The 18949-nt window shown below is 50.9% G+C and overlaps 1 protein-coding gene across 1 annotated transcript; it reads left to right on the forward strand.

The window, feature by feature from the left end:
• Nucleotides 1-1444: 1444 nt before the first annotated feature.
• Nucleotides 1445-18618, forward strand: LOC137309108 (zinc finger protein 106-like; the record flags this gene model as incomplete). The annotated part of the gene is made up of 6 exons (XM_067977402.1): nt 1445-1523; nt 3393-3454; nt 6185-6385; nt 10614-12869; nt 15725-16424; nt 18549-18618. Coding segments are annotated over exons 1-6 (3343 nt in total), but the record flags the coding sequence as incomplete, so codon positions are not given.
• Between the last annotated feature and the right edge of the window lie 331 nt (nt 18619-18949).

Genomic DNA, 18949 nt, shown 5'->3' on the forward strand with positions numbered 1-18949 from the left:
GCACTGGATATTCTCTTAGGTTCAACATCTTTAGTCCCTCCTAAACAGATCTCAGTCCCTCCTAAACAGATCTCAAGATCCCTCTGATCCAGAATGCATCTTTACTGCCCAATATCTAGTTAAACAATAGCATAACCAGGGAGCCGTAACATCGAATCCCTCTTGTATATACTGGCTACTGTAATCTTGCACATGCCACCATGTGCATTCTGCTGTCCTCAGAGAGGTGTGCTGAAAAGCACCCTTACAATGTGAGGCATCAGTGTAAACCAGCAAACTCCTCTGTTATAGAAAATGTGTGAATGAACAGAATACTGTTCTCATAGTGGAATCTAACAGTTTCCTACCGCTTCTCCTCACATGCTAAACAATAACAACATTACTGTTCCAAGAAAAGACACACTTTCGAGCTAGCTATTCCTAAGCTATCTGGCATTGTTTTGGGTCACAAGTAGCATGGCTTCACTTTGGCATTCTGGTATCTCTCTGAGTAACATAAGAGTTCTCCCTCTTGCATTATGTCGGTGTGTGGACATATGCCGTTTCTGATTTAATTAACCCACAATGAAAATTCGATCAATGTTGACTGAAAACAAAGGAGACTGTCAGTGCTGATGGCCAAAAATACTTCTCAATGATCTGGCCATTTTAGCTAATTGAGCCCGGACCCCTTTCCCATTTTCTCAAGGCTACTGAAATCCATATTTTTTTTTTAAAACAAGATTTATGGCTGTTCCATCTGTTTTTGGGTTGCTCATTAACACTTCAATCGCCAAGTCCTCCACACGTTGTTTAAAATGTTTGCTAGTTAACATTAAGTCAGAAATTGCTGCTGTTAACCCCTTATAAACTGACTGTCAGCATCAATTAAAACAAAATCTCTTACAGGCCATACGTGTAAACATCAAAGAAATAATTGAACTTGAACAGGGCAGTAATATAGAGGTTGTTGATGGCAAATTAGGTGTTCGACAAACAGTTAAGAATGCTATTCGAGCCATTGGAAAGAGATAGCGAAGATTCATGAGAATGACACCAGGTTATAGTTATGAAGGAAGTCTTGAGGAATTGGGACTTTTCTTACTGGGACAGAGACAGTTAAGGAGGGTCAGGTTTAATGGAGCTTTTAAAAATTATGGAAGATTTTGAGAGGATAAATGAAGAGTGCTTGGTGAATTGGTAACAAGGGGACACAGACTGAGGATTATTACTAGAGGAAAGAGGGGGAAGTGAGAAGAAATGTTTTCACATGGAATGTTCTAGTCACCCCCCTCCCCCATGTGCCTGGTCCCACCCGCTTCTCATCCATAAAATAAATCAATATTTTTCCATAGAGATTTGAATTTGTAAATTTCCACAAACATAGCGAATCATTCCTAGTTATGTCGAGAATACAATCTCTGTTCCCCACTGCCTGAATTCCCGTTGTATTTTTCAGGTGTGGATTGACTGTTGTGAAGTTCTCCACCATGGGAAAAGAGAGGAAGTGCATTTTGTGCCACATCACTTACAGCTCAAAAACGGTAACTTTCAGTGTGTCTCTTGATGGCCAGTCTCTCCTTTCTAAGACCTGTTTTTATCTTCCACATTTCTTGATGGATCCCACCTCCTGGGGATTCAGGGTACATCTCGGATATGGATAAGAATTTGACTGTAGGGTAGGAAACAAGGGGTACTTGTTGGTGGGGGGAGGAGGGGTGCTGAGTTGGTGCCCATGGCTCAGTGTTAGAAACGTTACTGCTTCTAGTTTACTTCAGTGACTTGGATTCAAATGCACTCACATCGGTGAATGATGCCCAACTCGGATGGTCAAGTGGAATCAGGAGGCAGCTCTGAAGTGACAGAATAAGTTGGACAAAATATGTAAGTGGGCAGAACAGTGGTAGATGGAATTTAATGCACATTAAGTATGGAAGAAAAAATGGGCGACATGTACTCCATAAATTGCTACGGATGAAGTTGAAAGACTGGGACTGGGACACTTAACATGTCCAACCAATACAGAGCATTAATCAACGAAGCCAATATGATGTTGAACTACAAAGTCAAAGCAGTAGGGTGCAAGTTGGAGGAAGTTGTGATCAAACTATACAGTGGGCTAGTCAGACTGCAACTTATTCAGGCACGAGAGGTAGTTCAGGCAAGAGCTACGATGCAGATTCCTAGTCTCGGGGGTCTGAGTTATGAGGAGAGAATAGAGATACTTGGGTTTTTCAAGCCTGAAAAGGAGGTGATCTTACAGAGAGGTAAACAAGACAATAAATGGTATGGAAAGGATAGATCCGGAAAATCACTTCAAACCAAACTGCAAGGGTTGGATGAGGGGGTACAGAGTCAAATTAGTAAAAGGGAAATTTAGCTCTGATATTGGGAAGTTGTTCTTCACACACCGTGACTAATACCAGGTACAGACTTTCAGATGGAGTAGTGGAGGTGAAAACTCTGGAATCATTCACTAAACAATTGAATGCTGTGATGGGGGAATGTAGGGTGTTAGAGTGGATGAGCTTAGATGGGCCAAATGGCCTTCCTCATGTGTGTTTACCTTGTGATGCCCTGCCGTTAGTTGGGAAGCCCGCTTCCAGAGGCACTGCCATGTGGCCTTTCACTTAGTCACGAGGGGTGCGGGATCAGGGATTAATTCCAAAAATATCATTCAGAATCGGACTGCAGAGGTTCAAGAAGAAGGCCCACCACCACCTTCCCAAGGGGCAACTAGGGATGGGCAATAAATGTCAGCCTTGCTAGTGATACCCACATCCCGAGATTGAATATTAAAACCAAAATCTGGTGGATGAGAGCCTGATCGGGGAGACCCGGTGTCGCACTGGACCGGGGCGACCCGGTGTCGCTGGAAAACCGTTCTTGCCGCTTCCGCTCTCTGTTCCCATTTTCTGCTTTTAACCCTCTTCTCCCTAAGTTGCTGTGTTGCTGGACGCAGTTCGATGGACGCTGGGCACCGTCCACCCAGGTGTCCATTCTTCATTTGGGAGCATAGACAGTGAGTGTCGGCAGGGTGATTACAGTGGGGAGTAGCGGGGGTTATCAGAGCTGATCCTCAACCAACACCCACAGGGGAGAGCAGTAAGGGTTACTGGATAGTGATCAGAAACAGGAAGTATTGCTGATTTTATTTTTTCCCCTTCCCCCAACCTAGCCATGGGGTTACTGATGCCAATTGCAGTGACCCCAACTGACATCAGTTAACTCAGCACTAACCAGGATTCAAGGTCGGACCTTCCTGGTATGGTATGGTATGGTTTGGTTTGGTTTGGTTAGTTGCATTCCAGGGGAGTTCATAAACCACTTCTGCTTCCAACAATGGCACTGTCCATAATTGAAAAGCCAGTAACAAAAAAAGGGTAGAAATGAGTTGTGTGTGTGTGTTGTAGGAGATGGATGAACACATGAGGAGCATGCTGCATCACCGGGAACTCGAGAACCTGAAAGGAAGGTAAATGCCTCAAATTGCTGTTCTTCTGTAAAGCACGTTCGAACTAAGTGTCTGAAAATTGAGTGTCTGGAACGGAGGATCCCTGTGTTAGAGCAGCAGTTGTCCGCACACCGCACCATCAGAGGGAATGAGGGCTTTCTGGATTATACTGTCCAGAGTGTGGTCGCCCTCAGAGCAGGGCTGACAGTTCAGGCCTTGGATAGTGTAGAAAGAGGGGAGCGGGATGACCATCCATAGGGGCAGCAGAGGGAGATGAGCTCACCAGTACAGGGAACCTCTAAGTTACTGGAACGGTCCAATAGATACTTAGTGTCAGCCATTGCTCAGTGGGTAGCACTCTTGCCTCTGAGTCAGAAGGTCGTGGGTTCAAGTCCCACTCCAGAGACCTGAGCACATAACCAAGGCTGATACTCCCAGTGCAGTACTGAGGGAATGCTGCACTGTCGGAGGTGCCGTCTTCGATGAGCCGTTAAACCGAGGCCCTGTCTGTCCACTCAGGTAGATGTAATAGATTCCATGCCACTATTTCGAAGAAGAGCATGGGAGTTCTCCCTGGTGTCCTGGCCAATATTTATTCCTCAACCAACATCACTAAAACAGATGATCTGATCATTATCACATGGCTGTTTGTGGGACCTTGCTGTGCACAAATTGGCTGCCACGTTTCCCACATTGTGAACAGGGATTACACTTCAAAAATACTTTGCGAAAGGCATTATATAAATGCAAGTCTTTCTTCACGCTAATCCAATTTTGTTGCCCATTCTCTATAAAAATTCTGGTTAGTCTCAGACAGTGGCTGTAGAGGGCGATGGAATCGGTGGCAAGTGGCTGTCCACAAACAGCAATGAGATAATCACCAGATCATCTGTTTTGATATGTTGGTTGAGGGATAAATATTGGCCAGGACACTGGGGAGAACTCCTCTGCTGCTCTTCGAATATTGCCATGGGATCTTTTACATCTATCTGAGAGGGCAGACCGGGCCTAGGTTTCATAGAATCATAAAATGATACAGCATAGAAGGAGACCATTCGGCCCATTGTGCCTGTGCCGGCTCTTTGAAAGACCTATCCAATTAGTCCCAGTCCCCTGCTCTTTCCCATAGCTGTGCAAATTTTTTCCCTTCAAGTATTCATCCAATTCCCCTTTGAAAGTTACTATTGAATCTGCTTCCACCACCCTTTCAGGCAGTGCATTCCAGATCATCACAACTCGCTGCGGAAATGTTTTATCCCCAATGTCGCCTCTGGTTCTTTTATCAATTACCTTAAACCGTCATCCGAAAGACAGTGTAGCACTCACTCAGTTAAGCACTGGAGTGACAGCCAGGATTATGGGCTCAAGACTTGAATCCACAACTTTCTGACTCTTGAGAGGAGAGAGTGCTACCCACTGAGCCACAGCTGACACAGAGTAGGTAGCTACAGTTGAAGAATACTCACTAGCACAGGTACCTTGGGCTGAATGAATTCTTTCTCTATGCAAATCCTATAAACTGCAATCTTCAGTGACAGCACAGTGTGTACGCCGCCTTCATCCTTTGGTTTGCGGGGCACAGGGATGTGGAGGGCAAGCAGGATACAGGGATGTGGAGGGCGAGCGGGATACAGGGATGTGGAGGGCGAGCGGGGGCACGGGGATGTGGAGGGCGAGCCGGGCACGGGGATGTGGAGGGCGAGCGGTGGCACGGGGATGTGGAGGGCGAGCCGGGCACGGGGATGTGGAGGGCGAGCCGGGCACGGGGATGTGGAGGGCGAGCCGGGCACGGGGATGTGGAGGGCGAGCCGGGCACGGGGATGTGGAGGGCGAGCCGGGCACGGGGATGTGGAGGGCGAGCCGGGCACGGGGATGTGGAGGGCGAGCCGGGCACGGGGATGTGGAGGGCGAGCCGGGCACGGGGATGTGGAGGGCGAGCCGGGCACAGGGATGTGGAGGACGAGCCAGGCACAGGGATGTGGCGGGCGAGCGGGGCTTAGGGGGAGCAGATAGTGATAGTCCAGCTGAGATCCGGAAGTGTTGGGATCTTCTTATGTTATCTGAGTTGTCAGCCATCTTACCAGTTAGAAATCCCAATTACGATGCCCGTTTAAAACCTCTCCTTCTTAAGGCAGCAAAAGTGAGCTGCTTTAAGGAAGGAAACACAGAAGGTACAGCAGATGTTAACACAGGAACAACTGTCGCGTTTGGTGTCGCATAACATCAGCGAGACAAAATGAAGCCTCTGGTGTTCTCCAAATAAAGCAGTGTTTCAGGCAGCACATCCTGGCAGCTGTTGTAAGATCCACCCTCTCAGGATTCCAGACAACGCTGCTAAACCGGGCTGGCTGTAGTTACAGGCCTACCATTGGAGGCAACTCCCTGCTGTCGGAATTAGCAGGGAGTGCGATTAAATAAGGAAACTGTTGCCAGGGCTGCCTCACACCAGCTGACCTGACGTTATCTGCCTGGACTGCCTGCTAGCATGTGCTTGGAGTCCTGGGTGACTTTCACTCTCCCTGTTCCCAGTCAGCGGGGGGGAGTGCAGTGACCTCGGTGCAGGGGAAGGCAGCAGAAGCATGGCCTGCTGCAGCCATCGAAGATAAATGTTAAGTTAAAGGAATCGGGGATGGTGTAGCCACCCCCTGATGCCCCGCACCTCCCTCCCCCTGCTTCCTGCTTCAGCGTTCCTGCCCCCTCTGAAATGCCTGTCGGTACGGTGCAGTCTCCACTGACCCCCTCTTTCAACAGGGACTGCAAACACGAATGCCGAATCTGCAGGGTGACTGTGGTGGGCCTCTCGGCCTATGCCAAGCACATCTCCAGCCAGCTCCATAAAGAGAAGGTGGACACCCAGGAAAGGGAAGAGAACCGGAAGGACGACGGCAAAGATGAGGAATACTTCGACAAGGAACTCGTTCAACTGATCAGACAGCGGAAAGAACAAAAAGGGTAAGTGTACTGATCACTTAGAAAGCGCGGGGGAAATGGCTGCAATAGCTGAGGGTGGGATTGGTAATTGAGAAAGGGTCTTAATGACGGGTGCAAAGTTACAAGGAAATATGCGTGGCTGATGCCTGTCGAATGCCCCTCCATCCCACCCTAGTGGGATTCTATAGGCTGTTTTAAGTGGATATCAGTAAATAATGATCTTGTTGTTGATTTGTTATTGTTTCATTTGTATTGAGTTCTATTGATATGTCAATAAGTTGGGACATGTGTTTGACTTGTCTAGTGGCATATCATTCTCAACTGGAAAAACTGGCGTCCCCACTCTCGCCTGCAGGTATGATTGATGCAGCGATAGCAAAAATATAACTAATGTAACAGAGCCTGCCAGTTAAACCGAGGGAGTGTGGGCATGCATTCAGCAATGCTGCCATTCCTTCAGGCTCAGCCACAGGCCACTCTCCAGCCTCACTAGGAGAGTGCTTTAAATATCACTTCAGGATCTACCGATGGTTCAGTAGGTTCACCGTGCAGATGAGGAAAGCACTGGTTCGATCCTTGGCTGATCTCAGGCAGTGCATCAGTGGTAATGTTCTGTGTTGGTTTCAACACTCCTACGCTAGGGAGGCGGTGGTGGTGGTGGGGGGGGGGGGGTGGAGGCGGAGGGAAGCCAGCCTGATCACTATCAATTGACTCCTGTACAAAGTGTGCCTGTTACAAATTTCAGGTCCGCACTGGATATTCCCTTGGACTCTGCATCCCCGCTCCTTTCATAAGTGGACCTCGTATTCCTTATGAATTTGAGAGCTTTTTTTACTGCCCACTATCTAGTTTTATTTTATTCTCAGGACGTAGGCATTGCTTACTGGCATTTATTAGCAATGCCTTGTTGCCTTCAGAAGCTGGTGATACAAGTGAGGAGCTTGCTCGGCCACTTCAGGGGGCAGTTAAGAGTCAACCACATTGGTGTGGGATTAAAGTCACATATAAGCCAGACCGGGTAAGGACGGCAGGTTTCCTTCCCTAAAGGACATTGGTGAACCAGTTGGGTTTTCAAGGTCATTTTTACTGGTATCATCTTTTTATTTACAGATTTTTTAAAACTGAATTTAAATTCTCAAACTGGCATGGTGGGATTTGAACTCTCTCTTTCTCTGGAATTTTAGTCGTGGCCTCTGGATTGCTAGTCCAGTAACGTTAACAGTAACAATGATAGCATAAGGCCCCTCATTGTGTATGCTGGATACTGTGAAGGACTCCAGTGAGACAAGGCCAATTATAAACCAACAAACCAGTTTATTTTATATGAAATATATGACTGCACCAAATGCCATGATCATAGCTAGATTTACTAGTTTCCCAATTGCTCCAAGTAACGTCAAAACTAATCAATTACTCAACTTTTTCCTTGATATGGGCCTGCCTTCCATTCACAAGTCAGTACCATCGAACGATTGGTGCTCACTTTCTGAAGTCTATAGAAAGCAAAAGAAAAGCTGCAAGAAGTGTACATTCAGAAAACTAAAAAACAATTCTCTCACACACATGCCTGTTTTAAAAAAGTATGCTCAATATAACTTTACCCGATGAAAGCTTTTGAAATTTGTCCTCTCGCTTTCTTCAAATAATTTTGGAAAAGAACTAAGCAGAAACTTTTAGAAGCTATAAAGAAAAATCTTCCAGCAGTGCAGCTGACTGAACGGTACTGATCTATCCTGGGATATTGGGCACACTGCACATTCTCAGACTCCTCAGTCCAAATTCAGCTCACTGCTGGGAGAGGCTGAGGCTTTGAAGTTTTGTTTCAATCCTTATTTTGGACATTAGAAATTTCAGTTACAATGGAAAAGAATGGCAGATGATTTTTTTTCCACACTTGAGTGATCCACTTTGAGTGATTTGTGGGGAAATGATAGATATGAGTACCCTGCAGTACAGGAGGGTGGAGGATGAGCTTTTAGCTTCGTCTCTTACTGAAATGAGACAGTGTGCTGTAGTTGTGAGTGAAATAGTGAGGCAGAGAAGCCTCGCTTTTTCTCCGACTAGTGGAAGGCCAAGGGAGACTCCAGATTGTGGCATGAACACACGGAGCTTATGTTAGGAAAGGTTAGTGCCGAATACTTTCAGGGATTGTTATTCTTTAAAATAAATTTAGTCCATTGACGGGTAGAGTGACACCGCCTTGTTGCGAGGAGTGATATGCAATGGATTGCACAGAATAGTTCTCAGGGAATATCAATCATATATTACACGTAAAATAAACTGTCTTGTTGGCTTTCAGTGGCCTCACCTTACGAGAGTGCTGGTCAGTCTGCCCTGCAGAAAATAGAAGTTCACATGGAGTACATGGGAGATTGCAGGACTCCAGCAAAGGGTCTTATTGTTACAGTCTCCAGGTTACATCATCATGCGGCTAGATATTGGTTAGTAAAGGTAAACTCCAGATCGTAGGGGACGCGATGTCCACTTATGGGAGTATCTGGTGATCCTGAACCAGAGAAAATATCTAATGTAACAACTGTGTATCAACAACTTGCATTTATATAGCACCTTTAACGTAGTAAAACATCCCAAGGCACTTCACAGGAGCGTTATCAAACAAAATTTGACACCGAGCCACATAAGGACAACGGGTGGGTTTTAAGGAGTGTCTTAAACGAGGAGAGAGAGGTAGAGAGGCGGAGAGGTTTAGAGAGGGAATTACAGAACTTAGGGCCTAGGCAGCTGAAGGCACATCTGCCAATGGTGGAGTGATGGGGATGCGCAAGAGGTCGGAATTGGAGGAGCGCAGAGATCTCGGAGTGTTGTAGGGCTGGAGGAGGTTACAGAGATATGAAGGGGCGAGGCCAGGGAGGGATTTGAAAACAAAGTGATAATTTTTAAATCAAGGTGCTGCCAGAATGGGAGCCAATGTAGGTCAGCGAGCACAGGGGTGATGGGTGAACAGAACGTGAGTTAGGATACGGGCAGCAGAGTTTTGGATGAGCTCAAGCTTATGGAGGGTGGAAGATGGGAGGCCGGCCAGGAGAGCATTGGAATAATTTAGTCTAGAGGTAACAAAGGAATGGATGAGGGTTTCAACAGCAGATGAGCTGAAGCAGGGGCGGAGACGGGCGATGTTACGGAGGTGGAAGCAGGCGCTCTAGGTGATGGAGTGGATATGTGGTCGGAAGCTCATCTCAGGGTCAAATAGGAGGCCGAGGTTACGAACGGTCGGGTTCAATCTCAGTCAGTGGCCAGGGAGAGGGACGGAGTCGGTGGGTAGGGAACGGAGTTTGTGGTGGGGACTAAAGTCAACGGCTTCAGTCTTCCCAATATTTAGTTGGAGGAAATTTCTGCTCATCCAACACTGGATGTCAGACAAGCAGTGTGACAAATCAGAGACTGTGGAGGGGTCGAGAGAGGTGGTGGTGAGGTAGAGTTGGGTGTTGTCAGTGTACATGTGGAACCTGACGAGTTTTCGGATGATGTCGCCGAGGGGCAGCATGTAGATGAGAAATAGGAGGGGATCAAGGAGGAATCTGATAGAGGTTTTCAAAGTTATGGAAGTTTTTAAGAAGGCAAATAATGAAGGATTGTTTACACTGGTTAGTAAATCGGTGAGAAGGGACGTAGACAACAACAACTTGTCCTTACATTGCACCACCAACAACAACAACAACTACGTACAAAGTGTTTCCAGGCGCTTCATGGAGAAACAGTAAGTAGAATGGAAAGATTGGTCACAGGAGAGGCTGATGGCTTGGACATAAAGTTGGATTTTGAGAAGGTTTTTCAAGGAGACAGTAGTAAGGCAGAGGAGTTTACAGAGGGCTGGACTTAGGCAAGTGCTGACCCTGCAAACCATGGTCGGGTGCAGGAAGGTGGGGCGCGATGCGCAGGAGGCGACAGTCAGAAGGTTGAAATATGTGGGAGAGAAAAGTAAGTGAGGATTGCAAAGAGGGGACTTAGCAAAATGATATTCACGCAGAGGGGTTTTAGAACATAAAATGCTTTGACACAGGTAGCTGTTGAGGCAGAGATTGTAACATCATTTAAAGGGGAATTGGATAAATATTTGTAAAGGGAGAATATAAAAGGATAATAGAAAAGGAGCAGGGAATGGGTTGAGAATAGTTAGCTCCAGTTGAAGAGGTGGTACAGGTGCGATGGGTCGAATGGCCTCCTTCTGTGTTGTAGCGTTGTAAATTCTGTAATTCTATGTGGTTTTGCTTTGTTTCTTTTTATGTAGAAAGAGTGACACCTCCACACCAGGGAACCGGGCAACAGACGGTGATGACAGGAGATACAGGAGGACATGGGAAGATCGGCAGGCGTACTCTGAGCCTATGAGCAAATATAAGCAGTCATCATGGCACCATGAAAGTGCAGGAGAACAGGAATGGGACTGGGAGACACAGGATTATGGGAATTGCAGAGCGAGCGGTTTTCAGCATTGTCACTGGAAGGCCAATTCAGGGGGTCCGTCGAACCGGCATTCATCAGGCTCAAGGGGATCAAACAGTTGGCATCCGAATGGCACAGGGGGGGCACCTAACTGGTATTCTAAACATAACTGGCATTCCAGTGGATCAGGGGGAGCGGCTAGTTGGCACTCCAATAACCAAGGGGGCGCATCCAACTGGAATGCCAATTCCAGTGGCAATGGGGAAAACCCATCTCACTACGTGACCAACTGGCCGAATGCGAGACTCCAGCCTTGCAACAAAAGCAGTTCTGCGGAGGAGTCGGATAGGAAGTGGAGTAAAGGAAAAGTCCACAAGTTGAACAAAATGGAGACCAGAATTGCAAGAGACCGGCGTGCCTGGGAGAAGAAAGCGCAAGGCTGGAGACGGGCAGCTGACGGCAGAGGAGCAGCGTTGCCACAGAGAGATCCAGCGGACAGGTGGAAGCTGAGCGATTACACCTTTCAGAACTGTCAGATGGATTTCACCAGTGATGACGTGCCGAGTCAAGGAATGTTGAGTTTCAACAACATGGAAAGTGCACTGAGTAAAGAAGATCAGAGTGGGGGGAAGAGCTCGAGCCCATCAAGGGATAAGAGACGTCGCTGGGCCCCTTACCGATCTCATAAATCCCCAGAACTGCTCCCGGTAGCCAAGGACCCCGCTACTAGAAGTAAAAGCAGCGAAGAATCCGGGAGCGGTTGCACGTCGCTACAACTGAAAGATCTTGAGGTACAACACAAGAGCAGTGCTGCCTCGGCCCCTGAGAAGGTGACTGAGGAACCAAGCAATGGTGCAAGTCTTCCGATCCAACGGGGATGCTCTACTGAGAATGAAACAAAAGCACCCAACAAAAACGGGCTCCAGGTTTCTGTCACGCTTTGCACCAAATCGTCATCTTCTCCTACTCCCGAATTCATATCCTGTGCTTCAAATCCAGACCCGAAGAGCCTTTCAAAAGAAAGTAAACCTTTGTGTGGTGCAGAAAGTGGGAAGCCCACGGGCACACCCAAGTCGGAAACACACGGGCGTTCACCATCCCATAATGCCAGGCTACAGCCAAACAGTGCCCCAAGTCCGTCAGGAGCTCAGCTTTCAACACGAGCTACCGCAAGCCAGAATGCACAGCCCTCAATGGGTGTGCCGGACAGTAACATTAAATACCAGATGGACAGCGGTTTGAGCGAAGTGCTCAGGCGGGCCAGAGAAGCACTGAGGTGCAGTCAGTCCGAGCGCAGACAGACGGAGGGTGTGAAACACGGCTTGCGGGCGAGCTGTCGACAGTCCTCAGAGGGCAACAAGGAGAACTGTAAAAATAATAACAATAAAATGGCCCACAAGTCGCAGCACTTAGCAGGCGATGGAAACCCAACGAACGAATCGCTGTCAGGCTGCGAAGAAATAAGCGACGAGGAATTTGCTGACATCGCAGAAGTCGTCGAGCTAGCTGTGAGTGTAGACTCCGCCAGCACCCATTCAGGACAGGGGCAGCCGTGTTCAAATACAACAAAGGAGCAAATAGCTGCATTATATACCCAGCATGCTGCGACTTCCGAACTCTCGGCCACAAAAAGTGACTCTAAGACCTCCTCGACTTCAGAAAGTGGTGAGCAGTTGCAGTCCACTTTCCCCTTCACATTGATTGAATCAAAAAACAACAACGAAATCCAAAGCTCTGTGCACAGCGAAACCTTCGATAATTGTTCCTCAGACTCGGAGCTGCAGAACGGAGGGGCTCAGAGCTCCAGCCACCTCCTGTCGGAACTGAACAAGCTGGGGCTTCCCAGCTCTGTACAGAGAGACCTCACCCGTCACATCAACTCAAAGTCTAGGCCGGGGACTCACGTCCCCGAGCCCAACCTCAACATTGCTCGGCGAATCCGAAGCATAGGGAGCCAAAGGAAGAGCGAATCGGAAAAGGAATCGGGTCTGAAACCGACCTTGCGTCAGCTGCTGAATGTGTCACGCCGTCACGTCAACTGGGATCAGGTCATCCAGCAAGTCGCTAAGAAGAAGCAGGAGCTTGGCAAAGGTTTACCAAGGTCAGTAAGGAGAGAAGATGGTCTTCTGTTTTGTTGTAATAACCTTGCTGGCATTTCCAGTAACTCGCGATCTTGTCTTGGCCTGCATGCGCCCTGTGGGAGATGGCCGGCCCATTGAGCAAGACGCAGCCCATCGCTCATTATCACCGGTGGCTCCGCGGTTGACTGAAAGGAGAATTAGATGCTACAGAAAGCCGTTAAAAGCTGTGTCTTCTTCCTCCGAGTTGGGACAGGTGGTGACTCTGAAGCATCTCTCAACTGATGGCCTCCATCAGCCATTAGGGGGGGTGGAGTCTACTGCTCGCTGGTTGAGCACGGTGAAGTGATCGTAGGGACGAGCTCTGACGCAATCGTATTCTCCACACGAGAATGTGAGCACACATGAGGAGAAAAAGCGGGTGGGGGAGACAGGAATTGGGCAGGGATGAAGTAGTTCCCCAATAACAAGAATGTAGAAGAGCTCTTGGAACACATGTTTGAGGGAGGGGTTGCTGAGCTGAATAACTCCAGTAGAGCTCCTCATCACCATCACCTACTGTCATTTCAACCATGACTTTAGATTTTCTCACCCAGCTGAACTCAAAGCTAATTCTCTAAGTGAACTTGCGAGTCTGAAGGTCAGTAGGTAACTGGGCACTTGCAGACTGGTGCCGAGCTGTAGTCTGGTTCAGGATGCCCTCCCCAGCCCCACCAGTGCACAATGTACTGCGAGTGTCAATCCACCCCAACAACCAATTGAGGACAACTGGTATGAATCGTGCGTTACTCGAAGACAACTTTGGTCTAGATCACTGGGGGAGCAGATTTCAGTGTTGCAGCACCAAGCTGTGGTCCTGGCTCAATGTTCAGCTGCAGTTTGGAGCTGTGTCTCTTTCCCCCGACACCCCCCCCCCCCCCCCCCACCCCGGAAATTCTCTCTATCTCTCCTCCCAACTCTTTTTCTTCCCCCTCACACACGCACACACTCTCTCTCCCTCGATCACCCCCCCCAACTCCTTCCTGCACACTCTCTCCCCACCTCTGTCTATTTCTTGAGTCGCTTCCCTCTGTCATCCCCGTCCTGCTCCCCCGTCATCCCCCGTCCTGCTCCCCCGTCATCCCCCGTCCTGCTCCCCCGTCATCCCCCGTCCTGCTCCCCCGTCATCCCCCGTCCTGCTCCCCCGTCATCCCCCGTCCTGCTCCCCCGTCATCCCCCGTCCTGCTCCCCCGTCATCCCCCGTCCTGCTCCCCCGTCATCCCCCGTCCTGCTCCCCCGTCATCCCCCGTCCTGCTCCCCCGTCATCCCCCGTCCTGCTCCCCCGTCATCCCCCGTCCTGCTCCCCCGTCATCCCCCGTCCTGCTCCCCCGTCATCCCCCGTCCTGCTCCCCCGTCATCCCCCGTCCTGCTCCCCCGTCATCCCCCGTCCTGCTCCCCCGTCATCCCCCGTCCTGCTCCCCCGTCATCCCCCGTCCTGCTCCCCCGTCATCCCCCGTCCTGCTCCCCCGTCATCCCCCGTCCTGCTCCCCCGTCATCCCCCGTCCTGCTCCCCCGTCATCCCCCGTCCTGCTCCCCCGTCATCCCCCGTCCTGCTCCCCCGTCATCCCCCGTCCTGCTCCCCCGTCATCCCCCGTCCTGCTCCCCCGTCATCCCCCGTCCTGCTCCCCCGTCATCCCCCGTCCTGCTCCCCCGTCATCCCCCGTCCTGCTCCCCCGTCATCCCCCGTCCTGCTCCCCCGTCATCCCCCGTCCTGCTCCCCCGTCATCCCCCGTCCTGCTCCCCCGTCATCCCCCGTCCTGCTCCCCCGTCATCCCCCGTCCTGCTCCCCCGTCATCCCCCCCGTCATCCCCCCCGTCATCCCCCCCGTCATCCCCCCCGTCATCCCCCCCGTCATCCCCCCCGTCATCCCCCCCGTCATCCCCCCCGTCATCCCCCCCGTCATCCCCCCCGTCATCCCCCCCGTCATCCCCCCCGTCCTGCTCCCCCGTCATCCCCCCCGTCCTGCTCCCCCGTCCTGCTCCCCCGTCATCCCCCCCGTCATCCCCCCCGTCATCCCCCCCGTCATCCCCCCCGTCATCCCCCCCGTCATCCCCCCCGTCATCCCCCCCGTCATCCCCCCCGTCATCCCCCCCGTCATCCCCCCCGTCATCCCCCCCGTCATCCCCCCCGTCCTGCTCCCCCGTCCTGCTCCCCCGTCCATCCCCCCCGTCCTGCTCCCCCGTCCTGCTCCCCCGTCCTGCTCCCCCGTCCTGCTCCCCCGTCCTGCTCCCCCGTCCTGCTCCCCCGTCCTGCTCCCCCGTCCTGCTCCCCCGTCCTGCTCCCCCGTCCTGCTCCCCCGTCCTGCTCCCCCGTCCTGCTCCCCCGTCCTGCTCCCCCGTCCTGCTCCCCCGTCCTGCTCCCCCGTCCTGCTCCCCCGTCCTGCTCCCCCGTCCTGCTCCCCCGTCCTGCTCCCCCGTCCTGCTCCCCCGTCCTGCTCCCCCGTCCTGCTCCCCCGTCCTGCTCCCCCGTCCTGCTCCCCCGTCCTGCTCCCCCGTCCTGCTCCCCCGTCCTGCTCCCCCGTCCTGCTCCCCCGTCCTGCTCCCCCGTCCTGCTCCCCCGTCATCCCCCACCTCCCCCGTTGAAGTGCTGGTGGTTGCAGACCTGACACTGGGTATGGGAGAACTTTGAGGGGATGAGTTCCCTGTAACTATCACACCATTAGATGGATTGTCCCCAGCGCCCTGATTATGCTGCCAAGATCCCTGATCCCTGTCTCGTTGTGGTAGAATGGGTGGTGGATAGGGGGGTCCCTGAGTGTTCCTGACTGTCCTGCTTGAGACCTTTGGGTGTGCTGTACCTCATCACCAGTCGTGGTTTTATAATGCGCTTCTGTTTCCAGGTTTGGGATTGAGATGGTTCCCTCAGTGCAGACCGGCCTGGAAGCTCTAGAGCTGGACGAGGATGAAAACCTGTCCTCTCTGGAAGGCTTTCAGTGGGAGGGGATCTCCATCGCTCCAGCCGGACCCATCCGGAAGCGCAGCCTCTCTGAAAGCAGCGTGATCACGGACAAACGGTCGATTTACAGCCTGTTTGGTGATCAGGTGAAAGTAGAGGAGGGGGCAGAAGCCAAGGAACGTGCTCCCAGCATTTCAAGCAGCCGGCAACCTCCGATATCTCCAGGACCAAACCCACCGGCTGCTCGCGACAGCCCTGCCTCCCCTGACACTCTTCAGTTTGGCAGTAGCGGCGGTGCAACCCAGAGGGCAGGTTCCCACTCGCTGGCCGACAACACCACCTCCTCAACCCAGGGGCTTCCCCCGGTGAAGACCGAAGGAGGCTCAAACTCGCCGCTGGCATCTGAGAGCGCCTCCTCACCGAACAGCGTGCCAGGGGAGAGCTGTCTCGTTTCCGCTGGTGATATCTCCCATCGGCAGAGCACCCTCGAGACAGACGGGGAGCTCAAGGTGTTTGCCCAACAAAGTTCCTCGGATGCGGTTCAAGGGCCTAACGCAGCGGATGGTGCGACCGACAGCAGCTACACATCCGGGGGTGAGCTCAACGACACCCAGGCCCTGGGGAAGAAAAGAAGAGCAACTGTTGTAAGTGACTAATCCAATACTGCGGCCCTACATTACATCGAGTTACAGAAAATGCTGGGAGCACAGAAACAGGCCTTTCGGCCCAACAGGTCCATACCAATATTTATGCTCCACATGAGCCTCCTCCCACCTATCTTCATCCAGCCCTATCACCATACCCTTCTATTCCTTTCTCCCTCATGTATTTATCTAGCTTCCCCTTATATGCATCTCTGCTCGTCGCCTTAACCACTCCGTTTAGTAGCGAGTTCCACTTTCTCGCCGCTCTCTGGACAAAGAGGTTTCCCCTGAATTCCCTATTGGATTCATTGGTGATAGGAGAAGATGTACTCTCACCCGATTCCCATTTCAGATGTCCTTCCTCTCACTCTGTTCCCACCTCATTCCATTACCTGCCCCCTCGGTGAGGTGCTCTCGCCTTGAGGAAAGGAGACGGTCGTCGTGTAACTTTGCTTCATTGTCAAAGCAGATCGAAGCAGGGTACGCGGCAAGCCTGGCTGATCCACCCTTTCCCATTGTGCCAAGCACTAATGCTGACTATTACGCCCGGGGTCAGATAAGCTAACTCAGCACAGATCGGGTCTGACCCGAGACCTTCCGGTTCGTAAAGGTTAGTTTCGACAACAGACGGTGCTGGTAGTTGTCGAGCTAGGCCTTATAGTGCATAGGACAGAGGGTTGAATGGCCTGCATATGATTGATTTTTACTGTACAGCTTGAATAATAAAGTCTGAATGGGGTAGAGAAGCAAAGGGATCTGGGGATACAGATACACAAATCACTAAAAGTAGCAATGCAGGTTAATAAGGCCATATGAAATGCAAACCAAGCACTGGGGTTCATTTCTACAGGGATAGAATTGAAACGTTGAACTTGTATAGAACCTTGGTTAGACCACACTTGGAGCTCTCTGAACAGTTCTGGTCTCCATATTATAAAAAGGATATAGAGGTACTGGAGAAGATGCAAAAACGATTTACTAGGATGATACCAGAACTGAGGATATTCTTATCAGGAAAGGCTGAACAGGCTGGGGCTCTTTTCTCTAGAAAAGAGAAGGCTGAGGGGTGACCTGATAGAGGTCTTCAATATAATGAAAGCGTTTGATAGGCTCGACGTAGAGAAAATGCTTCCACTGTGGGGAGTCCAAAACCAGAGGTCATTAATATAAGGTGGTCACTAATAAATCCAATCAAGAATTTAGGAGAAACTTCTTTACCCAGAGAGTGGCTAGAATGTGGAACTTGCTACCACACAGAGTAATGAGGCAAACAACATAGATGCATTTAAGGGGAAGGTAGATAAACACATAGAATCATAGAAAGGTTACAGCACAGAAGGAGGCCATTCGGCCCATCGAGTCCGCGCCAGCTCCATGCAAGAGCAATCCAGCCAGTCCCACTCCCCCGCCCATCCCCGTAGCCTTGCAAATTTTTTCCTTTCAAGTATTTATCCAGTTCCCTTTTGAAGGCCATGATTGAATCTGCCTCCACCACCCCCTCGGGCAGTGCATTCCAGATCATAACTTCTCGCTGTGTAAAAAACTTCTTCCTCTCGTCACCTTTGGTTCTTTTGCCAATCACTTTAAATCTATGTCCTCTGGTTCTTGACCCTTCTGCCAATGGGAGCAGTTTCTCTCTATCTACTCTGTCTAGACCCTTCATGATTTTGAATACCTCGATCAAATCTCCTCGCAACCGTCTCTGTTCCAAGGTTCTTCAGTCTATCCACATAACGAAAGTCCCTCATCCCTGGAATCATTCCAGTAAATCTCTTCTGCACCCTCTCTAAGGCCTTCACATCTTTCCTAAAGTGCGGTGCCCAGAACTGGACACAATACTCCAGTTGTGGCCAAACCAGTGTTTTGTAAAGGTTCATCATAACTTCCATACTTGTGTACTCTCTGCCTCTATTTATAAAACCCGGGGTCCCGTATGCTTTTTTTAACCGCTTGAGAAAGGAGTAGAGGGATATGCTGATAGGGTTCGATGAAGTAGGGCGAAAGGAGGCTTGTGTGGCGCGCAAACGACGGCATGGACTAGTTGGGCCGAATGGCCTGTTTCTGTGTGTAGGACGATAGTTTAATGGCCTGAACATGATTGATTCTTTTTTTCTGCTTGTGCAGGATGGTCTGTCTCCGGAGGTCCCTGGCTTGGAAACGAAGAATAAGAGAAGGAAAATCAAATGCAAAAGAGGTGAGTAAATGGCTCTTGTGGATTGCTCGGGTTTGGAATGTTAGTGCAGGTCCTGCTGCTGAGTTCTCCCCTGCTACCCAGTGTGAGCCATTAATGGTGAGTTCCCCCCTCAACTTCTCTCCCACCCCCCCACACTGCTCTCTCACTCCCCTCCCCTCCTCGCCCCCCCCTCCCCTCCTCGCCCCCCCCTCCCCTCCTCGCCCCCCCCCTCCCCTCCTCGCCCCCCCCTCCCCTCCTCGCCCCCCCCTCCCCTCCTCGTCCCCCCCTCCCCTCCTCGTCCCCTCCTCGTCCACCTCCTCGCCCCGCCCTCCCCTCCTCGCCCCCCCCTCCC

Source organism: Heptranchias perlo, unplaced genomic scaffold, assembly GCF_035084215.1.
Source record: "Heptranchias perlo isolate sHepPer1 unplaced genomic scaffold, sHepPer1.hap1 HAP1_SCAFFOLD_1473, whole genome shotgun sequence".
Classification (NCBI taxonomy): Eukaryota; Metazoa; Chordata; class Chondrichthyes; order Hexanchiformes; family Hexanchidae; genus Heptranchias; species Heptranchias perlo.